The sequence below is a fragment of the Dasypus novemcinctus genome, chromosome 2 (genome assembly GCF_030445035.2).
Source record: "Dasypus novemcinctus isolate mDasNov1 chromosome 2, mDasNov1.1.hap2, whole genome shotgun sequence".
Taxonomy (NCBI): Eukaryota; Metazoa; Chordata; class Mammalia; order Cingulata; family Dasypodidae; genus Dasypus; species Dasypus novemcinctus.
The window spans coordinates 97,174,068-97,198,951 of NC_080674.1; the positions used below are offsets into that span (position 1 = coordinate 97,174,068).

Consider the following 24,884-nt stretch of genomic DNA (forward strand, 5'->3'; position numbering starts at 1 on the left):
TAGCTGAGTGTGGTAAGTCCAATAAATCAGATTGTAGGTGCTGGAGTCTGTTGAGGCTCAGGATCTGGCTATCACATTGTCAGTCCAGAGATTCAAATCCCCTAAATATATCTTAAACCCCAACATTAACTGCACCTCCAGCACATTAGCATGAAAGTCTTATGAAGGGAGATCCCATCTGAGTCCAGATTCATCACACATAAACACCATTTCCAAAGAGGGGCCATCTGCCCTGGTAGTTAACCCCATCGGCCATGACCATAACTCCCATGGGTCTCTTTAGCCCTCAAAGGAACCAATATCTGGGGGTTGTATCTGCTTTATCTGTCTCTCTGACTCTGCTCAGTTGTGCATGAGGGCAAACCTTCTGCCAGCCTCCAGACTCTTTTTTAGAAACTCGTAGCCATATAAACTCATTTCTCCTTTCCATTTCCCCCTTACTTTAGGTCAAACAGCATTTTAAAGTCATGGTATTTTATGTAGACATGGATATTCTGCTGATCCGCATTGAACCTTCCGTATAAGGTCATTTTCCAGTTGCATCATCAGTTGGTAGTTGATAGTGGTCCCTCGTTGCCAGGGAGGCTCATCCCCGGGTGTCATGTCCCACGCTGGGGGGAAGGCATTGCATTTACATGCTGAGTTTGGCTTCGAGACTGGCCACATTTGAGTAACATGAAGGCTGACAGAAGGAAATTCCCAGGCACAAAGTTGCTCTAGGCCTTGTTATTATTTTGGGTTTATCAGTTCACAAGCATAGTCATTAGTATCAGGGGCTCACTGTTGAACCCTCACTCCCTCCCGGTCCCCACCACTGTACCTGGGAGACTGTCACTGCTCCCCTAGGGACCACGACAGAGCACCACTGGCCAGGAACCCAGTACCCCCCCTACTGTGGTTTTTAATTGTTGCCACTATGAGTATATCCAAACATTACCATGCACCCTGGACATATGTTCTGTACAGCTCCCTGTCAGTCATATATCACCTGTCATTGGTATCCCATACCAGTATCCCTCCATTGCCATTGTTGAAACACTCTGTGATCCAGAACTCCCCGAAATTTGAAGCCCAATATAATGTCATGGTCCCTTACTAGGGAATGGCATATAGCGATGAGTTTAAAGGATAGATAAAGAACTTGGATAAAGTTAGATAAAGAACTTAGATAAAGAATGTTGATTTGAAAAAATTCCACATCCTATTTTTTCCCCCCCCCCCCCCCCCCCCAATTATTCAGCTTTTCTTCATAGGAGAGCAGACAGTTTTGTGTCTGAGGTTTTCACATCCTCTATTCATGTTAGGACTCTAGTTCCTCAAAGAGAGAGAGACAAAGCCAGTCAACTCAGATGGTGAAATCACTGATACTGTATTTCCAAAGCAAATCAGGAATGTGTGGGAATTAGCAATTTCTCCTTCAGCTACACATGATTTTTTAAGATTTATTTATTTTATTTATTTCTCTCCCCTTCCCCTCCCCCGCCCCAAGTTGTCTGTTCTCTGTGTCTGTTTGCTGCGTGTTCTTCTTCGTCCGCTTCTGTTGTCAGTGGCACAGGAATCTGTGTTTCTTTTTGTTGTATCATCTTGTTGTGTCAGCTCTCCATGTGTGCAGTGCCATTCCTGGGCAGGCTGAACTTTCTTTCGCACTGGGCGGCTCTCCTTATGGGGTGCGCTCCTTGCGCGTGTGGGGCTCCCCTTCGCGGGGACACAACTGTGTGGCAGGGCACTCCTTGCGCGCATCAGCACTGCGCGTGGGCCAGCTGCACATGGGTCAAGGAGGCCTCCCATGTGGTAGACAGACGCCCTAACCACTGGGCCAAGTCTGCTTCCTACACATGATATTTTTGTTCTCAGATACCAAGGTGAGGTACTTTTCAATGATATATTCAGCAAAGAATCAAACTGACATTCTACATAATACCATAAAATGTCATCAGAGTATTCTGGAAGTACATTTCAAACTTTAAATTTTACCTATTTTATTGAACAAGAAAAGTGAAAGATCCTATTCAGAACTTTAAAAGTTACTCCTCACTCGACTTCTACCTGAAGCTTTGAGTGAATTACATGAATTATCCAGTTATGCTACTTATTTTTAATAATTAGTTGGAAAGCTGTAAAACTTCTAGTCATATACCAAGAAAGATAAATTTTAAAATGGCTAGGCAATTAACTAAAATTGAACTAAACTGCAATAATTCACATTTTTCTATTATATCACTAAATATACAAATTAATAGGATGATCATGAGGACTGAGCTATAAAAAGAAATAAATAGCATTACCTATCTTATAACAATATTGTGAAAAGTTATGGCTTTTGTAAGAAGCATTTATACCCATGAATAAAAGTTTCTAGTAAACTTGGAAAGGAATCAAAGAATTATAGGTATTATGGCAGAGGCCCTCACCTGAGGAAAGAAGGGTAGAAATGTTCTATGCAAGAAAACCAATATAATGGCCGATTGAAAAGTGATTTTAAGGAATCTGAAGCAGAATCATCCATGCCATGCTGAAAAGTCCTAAGGAAATACAAATAAATTCTTTCAGAATAAACAGGAAACATTAACTATGAAGACCATTGAAACAACTTTTAACTTCCATGTAGTATTCAAAGTCAATGATATTTTGCACAGCACGGTATTGTGCTAGAATGGACAATGGCACCCAGTTCACCCCTTTGTGATTTATGCTAATATGTGACTCAAGGGCCAGGTGAGCAAGTCAATACCCCCATGAAAAATCATGAGTGGTGAATAGGATTTCTATAAGCCTCTGAATAACAATTCTTATACTTATGGAAAGCATACCAATACCATTATTTAATTTCTTAAACTCTCATAAACTTTGTCAAAGATAAAATACATAAAACATACTACAATGAATGTATATTTGTTCTGCTCCCTGACCTGAATCCAATAATAATATTTTGTCATATTTGCTTTATTAATGTAAAAACGTTTAGCATGAAATTACCACTTTTTATTCTTTAAAGTGATTTCTAAATACTAAATACTAAACAAATAATGAGAATTTCATTTATATGTTCCTAAGGGTCTACAGAAAAAGAATTGTAAAACATATGATTGTGAGTTCAAAATTAAAACAACATGGTCACAATATCTTGTCTACCAGTATCCTTGGTGAAGGGACTGTAACATTTTTTGAGGTTGGCGCACAGTCAACCACAAATCTTGAGGTAGTAAGAAAGGAACTGTTACATAAAATCTTTGGTACATAGTATGGCTAATAAAAATTTTGTAATAGGAGACTGTATTTGTGTAGATAGAATTAAGAATGATCACTGGAATGGAATGGTTTTAAGAGTCCTAGTTCTCCTAGTTCAGGAGAGACAGTGTCTTTGAATACTAAATAATACATGGAACAAAATTCCATTTTGAAAACTCATTCTTTGGGAGTGGATGTGGCTCAAGCAGATGAGCCCCTGCTTCTCATGTGGGAGATCCCGGGTTTGGTTCTGGTCCCTCCTAAAAACAAAACAAACAAAACAACTCAGGGGAGCTGATGTGGCTCGGTAGTTGAGCACTGGCTTCCCACATACGAGGTCCCTGGTCAATCCCTAGCCCCCACCCCTGGTGCCTCAAAAAAAAACAAAAAACAGAAAACGTCTCATTCTTTTATTTTCAGTCCACACCCTGCTTCTTGTATCCTCACATTTTCCAAAGGTGATCCTTCTCTGCCCTGCTTTTCTTGCAAAATTAGACCACCTTCTAATTAAATATACCTGAAACATTTTTAGAATTTTACTACATAATCCTCTTGGAAACCATTTTTTTCTTACTAAATTCCAAATAAGAACAAAATTCCTTGAATAGGCTTCCAAGTTGGGCTGTCATATTTCCAATCCATCCATTCCATTGTGTGAGCTAGAGAAGCAGACAGAAGCTAGAACAGGATACTTTAGATGTCTTACCAGCTGCGATGGTTAGGCTAATGTGTCAACTCAGCCAGGTAATTGTGTCTAGTCGCTTGATCAAGCAAGTACTGGGATAATTGCAATACAAGCAGGTTTATGGACTTTAGTCACCAGTGACTTTACTGCATAGATAGCTGATTACATTTGCTTCAATCAGGGACATTGCCATCAGCAATGAGTGACGCAGTTGAATGCCTTAAAAAGGGAAGTGATTTCAGCATTCAGAGAGAATTTCCCAGCTCATCTTTGGAGAGCCAACATCTCCCGGAAACTCATCAAGGACCTTCATTGGCCTTTCTTCAGAGCCCCTGGTTTTCAGCCTGCCTGTGACTTGTGCATCCCCACACTCACAAAAGACGCTTATAAAATCACATACTATTGACAGATATCTCCTGTTGATTCTGTTTCCCTAAAGAACCCTGACTAATATGCCAGAAAGGGGAACCACTACAGAGTTTATAGCATGGGAGTGATATAGCAGTTTTACATTTTGGAAAAATCATGTAAACAGTAGTGAGGAAAGGATAGTGGATTAGAGGGAGATAAAGGCTGGAAGAAGGGAAAGAATCAATATACTACTGCAGTAAACCAGGCAGAAGATGATGAGGAACTAAACCAAGGAGAGGAAGAGGTGATAGTGAGCAGGAGACAAATATAAAAATGTTAAATTTATAGAGTTAACAATATTTATTTCATAATGACATTGGGTAGGAGATAGCGTGAGAGGGAATATAAAGGGGGGAAAGAATTAAGGGAAAGGGAGAAGCCTAGGATGACTCTCAGGTCTTTACTTAGTTTTGGAAATGTTGGGGGGCTGAAGAACATCTGAGAAGATACTTCAGTAGGAATTTGGATTTATAGAACTAGTAAAGAGACATCTGGGTTGACGATGTGGAAGTCATTGGCATAATGGTAAAGACATGGGAGTGGATACAATCACCCAGGGAAAATGTAACATGAAAAGGTGGACAAGGACAGAACTACAGAACCTACAAAGATGTAAAGGGTGAGCCAAGAAAAAGAAGCACAGAGAAATCAAGAAGGAATAATCAAAGTATATGGTGGGCCAGGAGAACGGGATGTTACGGAAGCCTAGGGAAGAGAAAATAGCCAATAGTGTAAAATTGAAGAGAGGTTAAGTGAGTTGAGGGACTAAAAGAATCCATTGTTGTTAGTGATTCAGTTGTGTGGATGATCTTGCCCATGCTGTTTGTTTAGCAAGACCAGGGCAGAGGCCAATTGCTGTGCAAGAGTGAATGGTAAATGTAGAATTGGGGACAATGAGTACAAACTGTTTTCCAAGGAAGGAAACACAATACTAAAGGAGGATTATTAATTAATGCAGGATAGACTTGGAGAAAGGAACCAGAAGATAGAATGTCTAAGACGAAGGCCATGCATGGAGTGGAAGGTAAATGTAATGAAAAGCTCAGGTAAAAAGATTTGCTTTGATTGAGAAAAGAGTCCCACTTATATCAGAGACCAGTCAAGGGAAGTGGGCATGAGTAGGGTTCAAGATAATTATCAAGAATGGAGATTAGAAGTTAAATTGCAGGTCCGATAGTCTAGATTTTCTCAGAAATATGGGGTAAGGCCATTTGCTCATTAACAGTGAGATGGGGCAAGGAAGGAGATTTGACAGAAGTGGAGAAGGTTGGAAGGGGAGCTTCCCAGAGACTGGACAAAGAGTGAGGCTGCCAAAAAGTAAAAAATACAGCCAAGTGATTTTCTCTAGCAGTGTTTCAAATTCTGGATACAGAGGCAAAAAAAAAAATGGGGGTGCAGGGGAAGAACATGCAAGAGGGCTAAAAGGGAGTGCTATATAAAGTGACAGAGGAGTGAAGCAGACTTGGCTCAATGGATAGGGCGTCCGTCTACCACATGGCAGGTCTGCAGTTCAAACCCCAGGGCTCCCTGACCCATATGGAGCTGGCCCACACACAGTGCTCCCGTGCCACTGACAACAACAGGAGCAGACAAAGAAGAACACACAGCAAATGGACACAGAGAACAGACAACGGGGGGGGGGGGGGGGGGGGGCCGGGGGGCAGGGAAGGGGAGAGAAATAAATAAAAATAAATCTTTAAAAAAATAAAATAAAAATAAAGTGCCAGAGGAGATGCACCAAGGGATCTGGAAAGAAAGGCAGTCTCAAAGAAAGTGATAGACTTAAGAGAAATGATGGACAAGAGATAGAGAACTTGGTGACAGAGCAGGAGGGACTGGAGGATGTGGACAAAAACGTGGTATCATAGAATATGCCTACTTGGAGCCTTTGCACAAATCCCCATTTGTCCCATTACCTGGGAGTACCTTGTTTCTCTAAGAATGAATACTTTGCCTAGAATGCCCTCATTGTCAAGTTCAGCTAGCTCCATATATTCCTCTGTCTCAAGACCTTCTTTAACTAGTCTTCTTTGACCACCCTATCGAAATATATCCCTTCTCACCACTCCTTTCCTCTCTATTTCCTTATTTTATTGCATGTTTCTTCATAGACTTATTTTTACCTACCATTTTTCTACATATACTTTTTGTTGGCTGCCCCCCATCCCAAGGCTAGGGTTCATGAGGGTCATTTAGAGGTAGCACATGGGTGACTGCAGGAGCTCTGAAGCCAGACAGGCCAGCTTTATATCCTGGGTGTGCTTTTCATTAACCATGTAATGCTTGGAAATTTACTTAGCCTCAGTTTCCTCATTTGTGAAACAGGGATAACAATTATAATCCTTTCTCAGGGTTGGTGCAAGGATTCAGTGAGATAAGACATTAGCAAAGTGCCTTGCACATAGTAAGGGCTCAACATATGTAATCTATGATCAGTATGATAACTGTTGCCAACAGTTAAGAAGATCAATTATCTCAAAAGTGATGGAGTTCTGCTTAGCTCTAAAAGGTTGCCTACTTACCATTTTATCCTCGATATTTTAAAATAAAGGAGAATCTAATATTAATGGAATAGTTATTTGGTACCAAAATTTCTTAGACTACAAGCCACTGGCAACACATTACTTACCAGAACACTTCTGCCGTTACCTAAGCCCTTTTATTCCTGTGACAATTTCTTAACTGTACTGGTAACAGTAAGGTTATTTGGCTGTAAGAAATGTTATGGCAGATGTTTATGGTCTCAGAGGGGGTGGGATCTGTATGAGCTTTTAATTCCACAGCAAGATCCCAAATTAGTTCCATTATTCTGGAGAGTATAACAGGGTGAAATTGGCCCACAAGCCTCAATGGGGGAATGAAATTATAAGCTAGCTATTAGATAACCTCTAATGATGCCTTGGTATACAGTTCAAGAGCGGATGCTCTAAATAATTCAGAGTGGAGAGTAAGATACAGTTGTATAAGTCATAGAGTGATATTTTCCACAAAGCAAAAAAAGAACTTTGATATGGAAAATTTTAAACATTCTTTTAAAAATAATTGCCTATAGACTGATGAGAATACATTTCATCACATTTCCAAATAAACAGACTTTAAAGCCAGCTTTGCTTGGGGGGGGGGGAGTGAATTTGGGAAAATGTCTTGCTTTTGCCTGCTCTCCAACATCAACCAGCCTGTGCTACTTCCCCCTTACTAACATCACACTGCCCCTGGGCTGACCATATCACCCCACTGCAGCATGCTATCCCTGCTTCATTCTCTTTTGGTTCTCTGATCCACAATTATAATGCCCTTTCCTTTTTTTGTTAACAAAACTGAACGGCTCCTTGGGCTTATGTAGCCAGCTGCTAGAAAGAAATGAATCCAATGAACATCAAAAGTGAGAACAACTGATGGAAAGCAAGTTTTATGCTTCACTTGTGCCACTCTCCTTTTGGCTGCTCTCCGAGGAGAATAGTATCTCAAAATATGATACTAATGGGGTAAACCCCACCATGGAATTGAGGCAGCCCAAGGATGTAAGTGCCACAGAGTGGACAGGGCTAGGTCAGACTTCTTGTTTCATCTATGAGCCCTTGGAGGTGCTCAATAAATAAATAAAAGTACTAGGTGAAAACCACAACTTCAGAAGTGGAATTAGTTTGAAACTAAGGTTTTGAGACAGGACTGGAATACTTGGGATAACTGAGGACACAGCTCATCTTTCACAGATAACTAACTGTGGATATGTAAAAATAACCAAATTCAATCTACTTCACCATTTTAAATGGACTCATAAGATGCTGCTTAACTTTCACAAACCAGCATTAGCCCTGGACTGTAAGTGGTTGCCTAAATGTCATTTAAAGGAGAAAAAGCAAAGTAAGACACTTAGAGTTAAACATGGTTCCCAATATTTCCCGTTTCCAGCTTGAATTTTTCTTTGAGGTAGGAAAATAATGAGGATCACTTATTTCACTGGCACAGTGCTTGGCTACAGTAGGTATATAGTGGATACGTGGTAAGTAAAAAAAAGAATGAATGAATATTAGAAGGTACTGTCATATTTGAGGGAAGGAAGATGAATTCTAGGGCCATTTATGAAGAAAAATTTTTGGTGGGACACAGCCACAGGCCAGATTTAGAACTGGATGTATGATGGAGAGATAGAAAAAGATTTGACTTCAGGGAACAGAGAAGGAAATAGCTTATCACAGATTCAGAGCACACGTTTTCTTCCAAATTAATGACTGTTCATTTTCTAGTGTTTTACCTGTTTAGGACCACATATTAAGCTGTTTGATTTTAGTTGCTTGGTTTGTTTTTTAATAGAGACTTCACTTTAAAATAAAGTTTAGAGGGAGGGAGACAATAAGTCATTCAGTCTAAGCAAACTGGTTAATACTGAAGAAATATCACTTTCTGGATCATTTTGCATTCTGCCCACCATTTTATTTTATACTTTATATATTTTTTATTTTTATTTATTTTGGTTCAGTCTATATTCATGTTTTACATTTTTGAGATATATAATTCATATACCATAAATTCACACATTTAAATTGTACAATTCAATTATTTTTAGTATATTCAGAGTTATGTAACCTTTACCACTATTCTTCATACCTCATTTTAGAACATTTTCATCACTCCAAAAAGAAACCGCATACCCATTAGCAGCCACTCCTATAACCCACTTATCCCAAACTACTTCTGTCTATAGATTTGCCTAATCTGGATATTTCATAAAAATGGAATCATATACTATGTGATCTTTTGCGACTAGCTTCTTTAACTTAGCATAATGTTTTCAAGGTTCATCCATATTGTAGCATGTATCAGTACTTCATTCCTTTCTATTGCTAACTAATATTCCCTTATATGGGCATACCACATTTTATTTATCCATTCATAAACGACAGACATTGGGTTTTTTCCATTTTTTGACCATTATGAAAAATGCTGCTGTGAGTATTCATGTACTAGTTTCTGTGTGGACATATGTTTTCATTTCTCTTAGTTATATATCAAGGAGTGGAATTGCTAGGTCATATGGTAACTCCATTCTTAATATTTTGAGGAACCGCCAACCTAGTTTCCAAAATGTGCCAGCCATTTGAGGTATAAATATAAAGTTTTAGTCCAACTTACATGACTGTTTCCATACATGCCCACACTATGGTTAAATGTTGCATTTTGCTGCATAGAATAGTTCTAATTTTTATATAGCAACCTAAAAATTAGAATTCTATTTTTTGAAGGCCACTGAAATAGTTTAAAAGTAGCAGGCTAAGACAATAACCTCAGAAGACCTAGCATTAATTTGAAACTGAACTACAGACACAGCGTTAGAATACTTTGGAATTTAGTGATTCAAAAGCCTTATGAATGACACCAAGTGGACCCCACCCTGGGTCTGCTTTGTCCTGGCTTAGTTACCAACATTTGATTTGACACTGGTCTTTGCATGGTATATTTGCACTTGCACCGAAATCCCATTTTTCCATTTTATGAAACATTGTAACATTGGGGACAGTCAACTTTCAGAAGTTCCCACATTGGGACAGTCAACATTTAGAAGTTTCCACTCTTAAAAGGAGCTTTTATATGACACACAAATATTCTGGAGTATGTATATTATATAGTTTATTATTTACTAGTAACGATAATTTTATCTGATTTAAGTTACTTGAGGGCAGATATTACAACTTGCCCACTGTCTTATCCCATGTGACTAATTCTTGGGGTTAGGGATGAAATAGTATTTGTTGAATTGAAACTAAATTGTATTTGCCTGAAATTCTATGAATTAATTTTTAACTTGCTGTATACAAACTAGAACTATTACTCTATGCAGCGAAATGAAACATAAAACCACAGTGTGGGCATGTGTGTGAGCAGGCATGCGAGTATATTTCTGAGTGTGTAGTTTAACTGTCTTTACAAAAGAACTACAAATGATAAGCATTTTGGAAAATACGTGGTGAACATTTTATGTTTCAGAAGGTCTGTTTCCCTGGAGGACAAACCTTAAGTGCTTCTTTTACAACATTCTAACAGAAATCTACAAAGGAAAGTTTAAAAAGAGCACACGTTTTCACAAACAGGTTTCATTTTCTTCCTGAAAAGCTTTTAAAGTCGTGTATTCCTGTCCTGGGATTTAGTGGCCCTACGTTTTAGCTCTGAAAGGAAAATACATTCAGTTTATTTGTCAGAACTACATGGAATAAAGGCAATCATCTTCCAAAAAGGCATATCACATAGAATAACAAAGACAAATGTTCAGTAAAGTTTATAAAAATTCAATACTACTGGCATCTGATTGTTAGTTATACACCAACTCCTCAAAACATAAGGTTTAATTTTTTAATGTGAGCTAGGGATACAATGTTTTCTAAGATGCTACTAATACGGCAACTCCATGTTCTGGCTTTGAAGAGACGCTAAATAAATAAATAGGGTTCTTGTACCAAACGTACACTTTCTCCCCAGTTGGTAAGGAACACTCTGCCCTCTGGATGCCATTTTGTCAATACAAAGCCAATGATATTTCAACATTTAAATTTATATTCTATGGAAACAATTATAAAATTTAAGTCAAAATGAATGGAGAAACTTGGTGAAAATTTTTATGAACTGAGAAACATTAAAAAAGAATTAAAGCATAGCTTGATTTTGTTCATGTTTCAAAACTATATAGTTACCTAACCTTTATATTAAGAAAAACCAGAGGCAGTGCTTCATAGAAAATGTTCTGTTATCTTGGTTGAAATTAGCAATTTATATTTGTTGAATTAGATTACAGTGCAATATCCAACGCGCAAATCAAGAGTACTTGCGTAGTTGTTAAAAATATATCAAAGACCATGAGTTAACAATGAATGCATGTTACATTATTATTAATAACATAAGCAATCTTTGATAAAATTTATTTATTTTACAAATGCATTGGGGGTCTTAAACTTTTTCTCTTAGTGTTTGACAAACCATGAAATTCAACATTGCTCACCATGACCAATCCATGAAATTTGTCAACTTCGTTCCTGATTTTAACAGGGCCTTCCTCTTAGATGAAAAGACCCAATGAACTGACAGCACAGCAATTTTTTTCATCTATGGTAAATGAGTTTAATACCCTAGGAATTATTATGAGCCTCAGACTTTGGGTTTTTCATGATTAAGAACCATTGTACATATAATCCCAATATGGCAATTATCTCACTAGCTCTTCCCTTTCTGAAAGAATTCCCCATTTCTAAAATTAGTCCTCAAGCTTGGGTTGCCAGAAAGGACAATCTGTAAACAATGGGTTTGCTAAAAGTCAGTCAGTAAAAAATTTGGGGAAATTGAAATCAAAATTGTTAATTATGTTTAGAATTTCTAACACAAAAGTCTCAAAATTTACTGAAAGCCAATATGTTTATATACTCTTTTCAGAGGAATACTTTACCTAATTCATCCTAAGAAATGGAAATATTATTTGAAGGTTTTTACTATCTAAGAATCTAAAAATAGAAAAGTATCTATTCTTTCAAAATAATGTGACAAATTTGGAAAATGGTTTCAATGAAATTGTATTTCTGTTTCATTATAAGATCTTTTCCTACCTCTTCTATAACATTAGAGAGTTGAGTCAAATTAACTAGACTCAAAAGTAGTTAACAACTTTTAGATTTCTCTAAATCTTATTTATCTAGGTAAGTAAAATATTTCAATAATTTGTCAATGTAATTGCTTATTTCTATTTCTACTTGTTATTGCCTGCTCAGACACTGAAGTTTAAAATGTAAATCTAGAACAAAGTAGCTAATGGTTTAGGGCCAACAGGCCTTTTCTATATTTGGGCATAGTTTAGAATGATTTTTTAAATTTATACTTTATTATAGCAATTTGCTTTGTAGAAAATGGTTAAAACTAAAAACATATTTTAAAAAAGAGCAAAAAACAATCAGATCTGATTTTCTTTTCCCTATTTTATCAAGTAGTGACTGAGATAACAAATCCAGTCATTTCATTCAATCTAATTCATTTAATTAATCATTTAAACATCTCAAATCTGAAACTCAAAATGATTCTGATTGTATTGGTGCCTTACCAACTGAACTGGATTGACCAATGGGGATATAACACATCATTTTGGAGTAAACGACTTTGAGAATAAAGAAAATCATGTTGGTCGGTATCAGTTTTATAAAGATGGTCCATTTCACCATATCAAAAATGCACTTCATTTCATGCTACTTCACAAAATCCATTAGCTGGTATGAACATAACTTTGCTAAGTCATGTTATTTCATATGTCATAATAGCTAAATATATTAATACTTACTTAAATAATTCTGTTAATGGTGAAGTCAAAATGACTAATGTTGTAAACAGATTATTACAATGGGTGTGAATTTTAAAAATTTTATCATCTTTATATTCATGAGGATTCAAAAGTTTCTGTACAGATGAACAGACTGGCCATAAAAGGTTCTCTGTGCATATTAAAATAGTTGTAACATCAAATCTATTGAAAAGAAAAAGAAGAAAATCATGTTAAACAAAATCATTCTTCAGCCTGGTATTTACACTTTCATTCATATATCTTGTATTAAGCATATCTAAGAAGAGCAAGATTGGCTAGACACTAGAGCTTTAGAGCTCAAGGACAGATAGGAAGCATCAAAGATAGCTTCTATGTTTCCATGTGCTGGATGGCCTATAACACTGTTATTTTCAGGAATGGCAAGGTCTATGATAGTGAAGTGTTTTAGGAGTCCTATGTTAAAAATCTGTTTATTTTACATTAGGAATCTGTGTAAGAGGCTCAAAGGCTGTTCTTGAAATTACAGTGAGCAAGAGAGAAGCTAAATTAAAAGAAAATATACTGTTTTCCACATATATATGACAGGTAAAATTTTACAGCAGAACAATTCTCCTCACCCAAGCTATGAAAGGAAAAATCAAAAGGTTGGGTGACATGTTCTCCCAGCAAGTGGGAAAGAAATGATATCAGAAACACAAGTGGAAATGCCTACCATTTAAGCATTTCAATAGTAAATAAATTGGTGAAAAATATTGTATCATTCATCTTATACTCATAAACTTATTTCTTCAATTCTGTCTTCCTCGAGTTTTTACAGAGTCCCAAAGATCTGTTTAAATATTATTTTGGAATGTGATTAAATTGTACAGAACTTGTTAGTTTCCTTTTATTCTGCCTTTTAAATTAAAAATAGAAGATGGAAAGTTTGAAGTGATAAGAAGTAAAACAAATTGGAGGACATTTTTTTCTTTTCTTCATTGAGGACCTTTTAAAACGACATTCACCCTCAAATTTCACATATAAACAGCTTTGGTTATGTAAGAGTTGCAATCCAGACAGTAAGTCTACTGGAAGACTAAAAGCATCAAGGATCGCCTTTGGGAAGGTTTAATTATAGTTTGCATCCACTTACTCTAATTGTTAAACAATTACCAATCCAAGATATATGTATACATGCATAATCTGATTTCTACAATAAAGGTGGTTTAGGGTTAACCATTTAAATAAAGTATTTATCTATTTTACTTACAAAAACTACAAGAAGCAACTCTAACGTTGCATGGCATTTTATGCAACCATCTAAAAAATAAAAACCAAAAATCTCCATAGTATAGTTAGTTAATTAAATATACTATTTCATGAACTAACACTTAATCTGATTTCACAAATATCTCAGAATGACTTGCCACCTCATAGTCAGAAGTGATTTATGCTATTTAAGGAAGAGAATGAAGGTATTCTTTGCTTTCAAAATGAATTTTCCATTTATTCTCCAGAGTTCCAATTTAAAAAAAAAATGAAAAAAAAAAAACTTCACTCAGTAATTCAAAACAGCCTGTGCAAAATACCATATTTATGAAACACTGTGGCAGGACCTAAACACCCTTCAAATTGCAGCATGCTTTATAATAGGAACATGATCAGGAAATGATTCCTCCTACCTTAAATAAGTCTCTGATGTCTTCAAATACATATGAAAAAAAAATTCTTATATCTAGAAGACAGGACTTAATCATATAGACAGAATGTTTATAAAACATAAGCCATCTCTTCATACACACCATTGTGGTGATGTAATCACACATTTTTGTAAGTCATTTTTGTAAGTCATTGCCTAGAGAACCCAAAATTGGACTATAATTTAGTCTTTGATTTAATACCCCGTGATGTTGCTCCTAATTTTCAATGATTTCACATTTTTTTGAACTGCCCTTTGGTAATACTTAATGAGAAGAAAGGAAAAAATAAAGGAAAGGAGGAAAGAAAGAATGAATATATTAAAGAGAAAAATGATTAGACAAGCTCAAAATCAAATTGACTTCTCTATTATAGCCCGGCTTTTTTCTCCATTTAGAACTTTAATTTTCTTTCTTTATTTTATCAACCTAGGACATACATAAATGTCCTATATTGCAAGATATCCTGAATAATTTTTTTAAGAAACAAGTGCATTTTATATAAAGTTTTAAGAAAAAAGAGCAAAGTTATTTTGATTCAACTTCTACATTTCCACTTAAATATTTCAGGAAAATTGAATACAACTTCTTTTCAGATGTTAAATATACAGGGAGTTATGTCATGAGACTCAGAATTACATTCTGCATTACACAAGTAATGAAAAAATTTTCTTGAAAAGCTATGGTTTTCATAACTTCAATTACCTTATCTGTGGAGTTCTCTTATAACTGGGATGGGCTTGAGCATATCGGGAGGCCAGTAAACCCAAAGATTTCTCCAGCACTTCTGCTAGAATCTCCTGGGCTAACTTAGGGGGCAGAATGGTCCAGAGATCGTGATGAAGAGCCCGGCAGAAATAATGCCACATCTGGAGTGAGAAGGAGCATCTTTCCCCCTGGCAAAACCATTACACATTAAACAATAGAATCACATCTTCCAAAATGTCAGTTTGCTTCCTAGGAACCTAATTAGTTCAGGCTGAAAGGAAATAGCTGGAGAGTTTGATACAGTAGATGACCACGAAAGATTTTCGACAAGATGTAAAACATCCTTATTGACAGAGGAACATATATTCTATTTCAGTTATGAGACCATACATTCTAGCACAAATCCAGATCATGAGCATTTAACTAGCATATTCTTAATTTATCCACTTCTGGCCTAGGGTTTAAAACTTACTTTTAAACAATCGGCTTTGTAGTTGCAAAACAAGACTTGCTAGTTTAAGATAGTGGATTGGCTCTTTTAACATTAAAATCAAATCATTTAAATTAAGTATGAATACTTTTCTGTGATATTTTCATTGAAATAATTTTAGAAATGTTTCAGACTTCATATTATAATGAAATGAAATGTGCATACTGTATATTTATCAACATGCATGTGACCAAGGGGAATGGGTAACTTTTGAAGATTACTACATTAGGCTATTTCACCCTTGGTGTTTCAATAACAATACTAAAAACAGACACTGTAATAATCTGATTTTTCAAGGATTTGTAAAGCCTTGGCAGATGTTAACATAATTTCTTAGTATTTTTAATGCCCCTTACACTTTCAAGGGGCCAGATTCTCATTCCTTTTTATCCCCTACAGACCTCTCAGGCTTGCCAAGTTTCCCATGACCATAGAGAGAGACCTAACAGCAGCTGAGGCCCAGGGGAGCAGGCAGAAAGAGGTGGCCTCAAGTGCTCTACATGCATTAATTAGTTAATGCGCTCTTAGGGAAGTGTGGTTAGAGTCTGACCTGATTTTCTTCAAACCAGATCAAAAGATTATTTGAAATAAGACTAGAATGCTTTCTTCAAACCTTATCCTGATTATGTTAATGTATCAAAAGTTGAACTAGTAAAACTTTCCATTTCATCCTGTTCAACTTAAAATTTCTGCTTTACCCGTGGCTTACATTTCTCAAACAAGTACCATCTAAAAAAATCTGCTGTTCTGTTATACCAGAAGTGAATCATTTCTTATGCCCATACCCCTATTAGTATTTTCTTTACCTATTATTCTTCCGGTAGTTTCTTTGCTAAAATATTGTAGAGTCACTGTAAAGATAATAATGTATACTTATCATCTATTGAATTTCCTTGTATAGGAAACTTGGGGAACAAAATTGTCAAAGACCAAAGGTCAAACTGGAGGGGACTTTGACTGCAGGCTTCTTACTTCATGACTAGACATTCATCTAAACTTAAATTGTTTAAGAAAAAAAAATTAATGCTGAAGTAGCAAAAATGTGGTTTCTTATGCTTTCTTTGCTGTGTGATCTGTTACAGAGATACACTTTTTAACATTTCCTAAACCAAGAAAGGAGTTTTAAAGCTTGAATCTCTCATACTTCTTTTATGGTACATGCAAATTAAAGCAAAACTGACTTCAGTTGGATGTAATGACTACTATGAATGATTTATACTGTTTCCCCCAGAAAATGGGGAGGGGGTGTTTATAATAGTACAGTCAACATGATTTCTCATATTATTCAAAATATGAAAAAAACAATTTCCTGAACTGCCACCTCTTAAAAATAATACAGAAAATAAAAAAAAATTTAGGCCCATGGATTTATTCCCTAAAAATTACTTATTTTTAACACGTTTTTTGAAATATAATCTTCATGTTTAAAAATATTTCAAAACTGGTTGTCATTCTAACAATTCTCTTCAAATGGATACAGCATCAATGTACACAAGGGTTTTCATTCAACTCAATGTTATCCATTTATTTTTCTGACCTGTTCTCTATTTGTTGTCATTTCAAAAGTATTCTGCTAGTAAACATCTGTTATTTTTGCAGACCCACTATAATGTAAACAGATGTGAGCTTTTATTTAGATTATATATCAGGAAACAAGCAGCTGGGCTTTATTATATAAGCCATTCAATATTATCTTTGAACAGACAATTCTTTATTCTTTGACTATTGGAAAACACAAGTTCCTAAAATTGAGCAGATGTCAACTATACTAAAAGCTTAATTTTAAACATGTAATCTGAACACCCACTGTGCCATCTGACCAGTACCTCATCAGAGAGATACTGAACTCTCTGACTCTCTCAACCTGACAGTTTAGAAAATAACTGTTCCTGGAAATAAATGTATCTTGGGCTCAGCTGATATCACAAAACATGAGCAAATATTGCTCCGTATCTTGTAAATTTGTTACTATTTCTTTACTACGCTCTGCACATGGCGATAGGTTCCCCTGAGATCTCTATTCTGCTCTCGGTCTCCAGTCAGGCAGATATCATCATCTCCTCTCAAAACAGCCCTGCCAAAAACCTACTGGTTCTGCTTTACAATCAGTTGGAATAATGGGGGAAGGAGGAGAAAGGGTTGCAGTAAGTGAAAAAAAAACATGTCAGGTACTCCAGTTGTCAAAACAGTTAAAAAGTTGTGCTATTTTTAGGAAGTTCTTATTTTTGGTATATAGTAAAGCACTATCACTTTATTTTTCTGAGCATAAATAACACCACTAACTCTGCAATTAAATTGTAACTACTGACCATGTAAGTATATGGAAGCTACAGCACCATGTAATCATGGGGTAACTATCTCGTTATTTCTGTCTTTGAAGCTAAAGCCTTGTCATAAGATCTAACAGCTGTGTGTTAAATGGTAATTTGTGTTTTTTTAAATACTTGGTAACTTCAATAACAGGTTCTTAATGGCATCCACTTATTATTTATACTGTACAACTATGCTAAGTCCCAATTTGCCTAAGAGGAAACATAATATATCAGTATTGGACATATAGTAAGATTATACCTCTTCTTCAGTGAAAACATCCTACTATAAAATTGCTCATTAAGTGTGCTGACATACTGAAATAATTTGAAATATGATATGGATTCATTTTCAACCTCTTTCTTTACCTCACACCAATAAGGAAGCTGTGATGCTGCCAGGAGAGGGGAAGGCCAATACTTTCATTTGTATCTCAGGCTCCCAGCTGCACCACACCACCTTCTCTTTCTTCCTCATTCTGCTCACTGCTACCACTGTTGTTTCAAGTATGTGCGGTTTGGAAAACCCTGTGTGGATGCTCTTGTAAAAAGAAAAACTATTTGGAAGGACCTCTAAAGAAGAGATGAAATGGACTTGGAAAAAATGGAAAATCCTTTAAAAGAGCTTCTTATTAGCTGCTCCTCTCTGTTGTGGCAACTTTTATTATGATGGCAACTGGGTGTAAAGGGAGCAAGGAAAACCTTCAGGGCCAGGGAGATGAAAACAGTGACTATACCAAAAAAAGCTCCACTCTGCTCCTCAGTACTCCACAGTGATTAGGACAATCAAGAAAACCAAAATTAGAAACTTCTGTCTGTAAGAAAGGTGAAGTGGAGAAGCTAACAATGGAGGACTTGGCTAATGAAATTTTTAAAAACCCTTATTATTCTTTGCTAAGACATTATAAATGTTCCACCCTGTCCTGCAATCAACTTCAAGGTATTTCATATATTGAAGTCTATGCAAGAACAATGGGATCTAGGGGAAGAGAAACTAATGAAGCTTGATGACAATTTTGATTGATCCCAGGTTTGGATGCACTGGGAATCATTAGGCTTTAATTCCATAGAAATTTGGGTTTTTAAAACACGGGCTGGGGAAGCGGACTTGGCCCAGTGGTTAGGGCATCCATCTACCACATGGGAAGTCTGCAGTTCAAACCCCGGGCCTCCATGACCTGTGTGAAGCTGGCCCATGCATAGCACTGATGCACGCAAAGAGTGCCGTGCCACGCAGGGGTGTCCCTCACGATAAGGAGAGCCGCCCAGCGCGAAAGAAAGCCCAGGAATGGCGCTGCACACACGGAGCGCTGACACAACAAGATGACGCAACAAAAAGAAACACAGATTCCCATTCTGCTGACAACAACAGAAGTGGACAAAGAAGAAGACACAGCAAATAGACACAGAGAACAACGGGGCGGGGGGGGGGGAGAGAAATGAATAAATAAATCTTTAAAAAGAAAAAAACATGGGCTAAATGAAAATAGGCAAGCTATAAATGATCAGATGGGTCTTGAAACTCACAGCTAAGAACCCACAATGAGAAGAAAAATTAAATATATAGAATAAAGCTGCTTAATGAAGAATATATCAAACAGAAGAAATATAAGAAGAAAAATTAATGCAAGGATACTTATAACTTGTCCCTTTGGAAAAATACAGAAGGTTGCAGCATTCTGGCTTGTTATCTCTTTGGGTTTTCTTTGTATCCCATTACAGCCCAACTTATTATGTAGCATTGTAACATTACAGCTCAAATTAAGTTATTTTTACTTTCAAGCAGAAGGAGAGTTCTGATGTCTAATTATTTCAGGTTTCTCAAAACTGTGTTTTTCCTAAGTACAAATTCAATATTTTAAAAATATTATCCTAACAGCCTTCATGTGTTAGTAATGCCAAGCTCCTGTTTCTAATTAGCCAGAAAGCAGGTAGGCAGTAAAACATATTTGTGTAAAAAGGAGGGATAGTAAACTTAACTTCACACCTCATAAAAAGCTTTGTAGTCATCCCAGTGGTGGCTCTCAGCATCCTGTAAAATGCTTGTAGCACAAACTCTGACGCAGTAGTCAGTAACTTGAAACTGTAGAGTGTTGATGAATTCCTGATATCGTTGGACAGGCACCAGGAATATGGGTCTGTTCAGAAGGAATGATCAAAGAAGCAGAGATTTAAGGCCTGTGCAGTAGGAGGTAACAATCTCCAGTACTACAAATGGTTTTGATTATTAGATATCAATCATTCATTTCCTCCTGCATCCACATTCACTTTCCAAAAAGAAAAAAAATCTGGTCTTTGTTTTGCAAGTCCTTTGAAAACGTACATCTGCTGTTCTACAAATATGTGCTTCATCTTGAGACAAACTGCATTGTCAATACATCATTCAAAAATAAAAAGTATTCTTTGCAAGCCTATTATTAGAGATCAGTCCATTATTTAAGCATTAGGTTATTGTTATTACTAGGGAACAACAGGCAGTTGTCAGAACCAACTTTTGTAAAGCTATCATATGTCCCACAAACATACTTTTTTTTTAATTGTAATTTCGTAGATTTCAAAAATATTTTAAAATATTCTACAGAAATAAAGTGATTTCTGGCACATTTTGGTTATAAATGCAAGCATGAATCACAACATCTGACTACTTATGAGAATTAAAGAAACATCATAGTTATACCCTACATGAAGCCAAATTTATTTTAGTTCCTTTCATCTTTAGCTATTTCTATCACATCCCTCTCTTTCATAACTATGGCACTGGAAAGGCTGACTAAGGAACATAGACTAGATTCCTGGGATTCCAAGTCCACATGTTCCTTTTGGAAGGGACCACGGTCTTTCTGGTTACCGTGAACTCTCCAGAAAATAATGTGTGATAATACCTGCAGCCATTTTCACTCTCTGTTCAGCAAACATATAGTCATTTTAGACTACTAATATATAGAAGACAGCCAAGGGCTTATTTATAAAATACTATGGATAGTTTATTCATAAATAGATATGAAATATGAAATATGTATACATTGGTCATTAGAATAGATTGAAATGCACTCTTCTTTGTGACAGTGCCTATCCGCTTAGAAATAAGAGAGAGATGTGACTATTTCACAACCATGTATACCTGGTGCAAAAAACATGTTTATTTTTTCCTTTTCACTGTGGTCAGTCTAATGGGCCCTGACAAAATGGAAGGGGTTTATTTGATCATGCCAAAACAACATGCATGGGTCCTTTGAGCATGTCTGTACGGAGGTTACCTATCTGTCTTCCTATCATATGTATCTAGTTTAATGTAACCCATGCTTCACCTTTTTGACATTTCCAGTAGAACAAATGAAAATAATTCATCAAGTTAATTATTATTTTCCCCTTTGCAAATACTGTCATCAAAATTTCACCCCAGTGATATCCAAAGATTACATGTTATTTTAGGCATAGCCTTCAACTTAATTTAAATGACACTCACTTCTTAGTAGTTTCTTTCATCAATTTATCATATTGCGTATAATGCTGGAAGATATATACTGCGGTAGAGAGGAGTATGTGCAAGTTTGTCAGGGGTGCTTTGGAAGGAACCTCCTTGCCTCTCTCCTGCAGTCTCGCCAGGACAGCTGTTGCCACTTTACAACAGGCCTCCACAAAGTTTGCTCTAATTTCCTGAAAGGAATCATCACTGCATGCCAGAGCCAGTGGAAGCATTGTGTCAAGTTTTTCCATGATGTCAGAACAAAACTAGGGAGAAATAAATGTGGCAGAGTTATTTGTACTCTTACAGCACCATGTAATTTATGTACAGTGGAGCCAAATTCCTAAATAATGAACTTGGCATCAAACATAAATATAATGATACAGCTTTATAATCATTGATTTCTCAGTTGTAGAAAGTTCAATGTTTTATGTCAAATGAAGAAATACCAAAATGATGCTTCTCTATATATGGTCTTCAAATCTTATGCTTACCAGACAATATGAAAGAATCATGAAACAGCTCTACATGAAAATGCCTTTATTTGTAGTTAATAGAACTCAGAAAATATGTAAATACGTATTCTTGATATAAACGTGTTTTTTATATTATTCTAGCTCCCTTTTGCTAAATTTCCATAAAAGATATTCCCATTTATTAATCACCACATATTCATGTCAGCTTAATTTAAGTAAACTAGAGGCATCAGAAACAATCTTGCGTACATCTTCTTATGTTGCTGGTAAGGAGTCAGCACTTTTGGAAGTGGTATGTCTAGATTTCATTATTTCTTATGTATCTACTAATCTGTAATGGTAGAGGAGTTGCGATAGATGGGGAAGGTGAAGCCTGTTTTCACTCCGGCTCAGCCAATAGATTTGCCTAGGGAATGTTCTGGAGCCTCAGGGTAGCAGTAGCAGAATAAGGAGGCCATCTTCGAGAACTCTTATACAGCATCTCAGTCATAGATTGCTCAACTCATTGCGGACTTAATGCTGAGTAACTGCATGTATCTATTTCTATATTTACCTCCTTTTAACTCAGTATGTTTTGTGACTCTCAAAACACAAAGATGCAAGACTAATGCTATTGAAATGGAAAATTCATTAGGAAATAAATAAAATGTTAAAATCATCAAAGGCAATACAAGACAACACTCCCTTCCGGTTCCTAAATTCCTCTTGGCATCATTCAAAGATATAACCAAAACAGGCAATTTCCCCTGTGTTTCCTATTCTACCATAAACACAGAGAGATCCCTTTTTAGCTGCCTCAGACTCATGGAGCAACAAGTTGACGAAAGGTATTAAGTGCTTTTTGCTAACAATGGACCATGGGTATCAGAGAAGAAAAGTGTTACTGGGTCACATACCAAGCGTCTGCCAAAGAGACTCTATTCTTTGATCTATAGGTTCCTTCGTGAATTGTCTTGTATTTAAAAAAAAAACAAAAAAAAACTATCCCACTCTATAAATCTACAGTACGAAAGGATTTCATTTGGTACTTGCCTTTGCAATTTTCTTTGGTTGGTCCTCCTCAGAACTCATGTTATCGTCTTGCCAAACTTGCTGGACATTTACAAGGTTCATAGTATAGCTTATAGTTGAAGACCTTTCATTCTGTTCATGCTGGAGAATTTTTGTGGAAAAATTTTCAATTGCTGTTCTTATGCAATGTACCATGGGAAGAGACACTTCTTTAAAGGCACTTCTCCAGCCAAAATCTAGTAAAGTAGACTGAAATATAAATTTATATAAAGTTATATGAATCCTAACTGAGCAACAAATGTTTCTATTGTTATAGATATAAAAATATTACTTTCATTCAGCATGTTGAATATAGATGTTCTTTTATATACAGCAAAAGCCATTCTTATAACCTGAAAAATATCACCTAGTGAATAAAGCAATATACAAAAACATGTGCATTCTTAACACACAGTAATATACTGACATTTCATTTTAATTCATCATTGGATTTAATAAAAACTTTTTTCAAAATTTAATCTCTTAAATGTAGTGCAATAAAACCATCTTTACAAGAGCCGAAAGCTACACTTGCTATTTATCACATAAAAAACCTTTAAATTCAATATATTTAATAAAGTCTAAATTAGATTTTTATAGTCTTTTTTACAGTTTATTGTTAACAAGTATTGCAACATAAGAAAGCATTTAATATTCAATCTTTTATTTCTTTTTCACTCTCAGAGATCAAGATAAGCCAAAAATAGAAATAAAAAATAAAATTTCTCAGAGAAAATATACCACTGCACCTTTCTGGCATTTTACTTGCTTAGAATGTTCTTTAGCCTATGCATCCAAAAGGAGTAAGCAGCACTACTTTTGTTCCAGGAAACGAGGAATTAAAATGATCTTCATTGTTCTGTGGGGGTTGAGGTGGGGTTTGGGGGTGGGATAGGTTGAGGGATAGAGGCTACTGGTGTTTTGCTTTCTTTTCACTTTTGGTCTATGGTTCACATGGTAATAGACTTTGGATATCTATTTCATCCAGGTGTCCAGAGTTCTCAAAGTACTGAAAGCATAGAATGAATCTATGCTTAAAATTAAACTTATCCTGTAAGTAAACTTCCTTATAGTAACAAATCACCTAATTCAACATCAGAAGAGTCTAGGCTCTTTATCCTTGACTGAATTACTTATTTTTCTGGATCTCAGGGTTTTATTTAGAAAAATAAATAAAAATAAGTTAAATTCCGTGATTTTTGAGGTTCCTTTCAGTCTAAAATTACTGATACTATGATTAGTTTAATTTTCTTGTGTGCACATCCCACTGAGCATTAATTTAATGCATTTATATATACCAAGCAAAGTAATAAAGGTGATTAATCTTCCAGAACTAAAATTATATGATTCTAGGACTATAATCTGAAAACGTGGCTTCTTGTTCTCATTTACTTGTAATTAAGTTGTAACTGAGCTTTCCTTTCTAAAGTTTATTCAGACCTTCAGCATCATAGGCCTGAAAATACATCTCTTATATTTGCATAAAATTAACCAATAATTGAACCTACTCAGCTCACATAATCTCTTATAAGTGAAACTTTAGCACGGCCATGGTTACAGCCTTGTACTATAAAATATTTCCTTAGGACACATTTATAATAGGAATTTCAAGAGAAACCTATGTTCATGAACAACAAAACCCTGCTTTTTGTTTTCCCCATCAGGGTGTTTGTATTTATTAAAATTATTTATTCATTCATTCAAAGATATATGTCCTGGTAAAAACTGCCATTAATTGTCATAGCTACAGTGATGATTTTTCTGTGTATTGACAAAAGCCTTTGCTCACCATAATATATATGTGATTATAATATCTTGGACCATTTGAATTATCTTTTCAAAATATGGAAAACCAATATTTCATAGCTGCTCTTCATAAAAAAAAAAAAAAACAGAAAAAACTAAAAATCTGTAATACTGAAATTTCTCCTCTGAGAAGTCTATCTGTTTTTAAGACCCTGAAATATACTTCTTGCTAACTTCTACTATTTCCATCTGATCTTTGGCATCATACATATTCCAGTTAGAATAGAGAAGATTTACTAATTGATCCAAGAAAAAAAGAGGAAATCAGGTAGCTTTCTGTTCTGAT

General features: G+C 35.8%; 1 protein-coding gene across 9 annotated transcripts in view; it reads right to left on the minus strand.

Annotated features, from left to right (window-relative positions):
- KIAA0825 (KIAA0825 ortholog) overlaps window positions 1-24,884 on the minus strand; it is a 447,444-nt gene that overhangs the window by 292,393 nt on the left and 130,167 nt on the right. For 8 of the 9 annotated variants that reach the window (XM_058276254.2, XM_058276256.2, XM_071209013.1 and 5 more), the window contains 6 exons: window positions 22,775-23,002; window positions 21,267-21,532; window positions 19,788-19,938; window positions 14,999-15,189; window positions 12,636-12,818; window positions 2,412-2,522 (listed from right to left, as the gene is read on the minus strand). In XM_058276254.2, the coding sequence (XP_058132237.1) occupies window positions 2,412-2,522; window positions 12,636-12,818; window positions 14,999-15,189; window positions 19,788-19,938; window positions 21,267-21,532; window positions 22,775-23,002 (1,130 nt within the window). The remainder of the gene's footprint in view (window positions 1-2,411; window positions 2,523-12,635; window positions 12,819-14,998; window positions 15,190-19,787; window positions 19,939-21,266; window positions 21,533-22,774; window positions 23,003-24,884) is intronic. The other variant, XM_058276267.2, reaches the window with a different exon arrangement.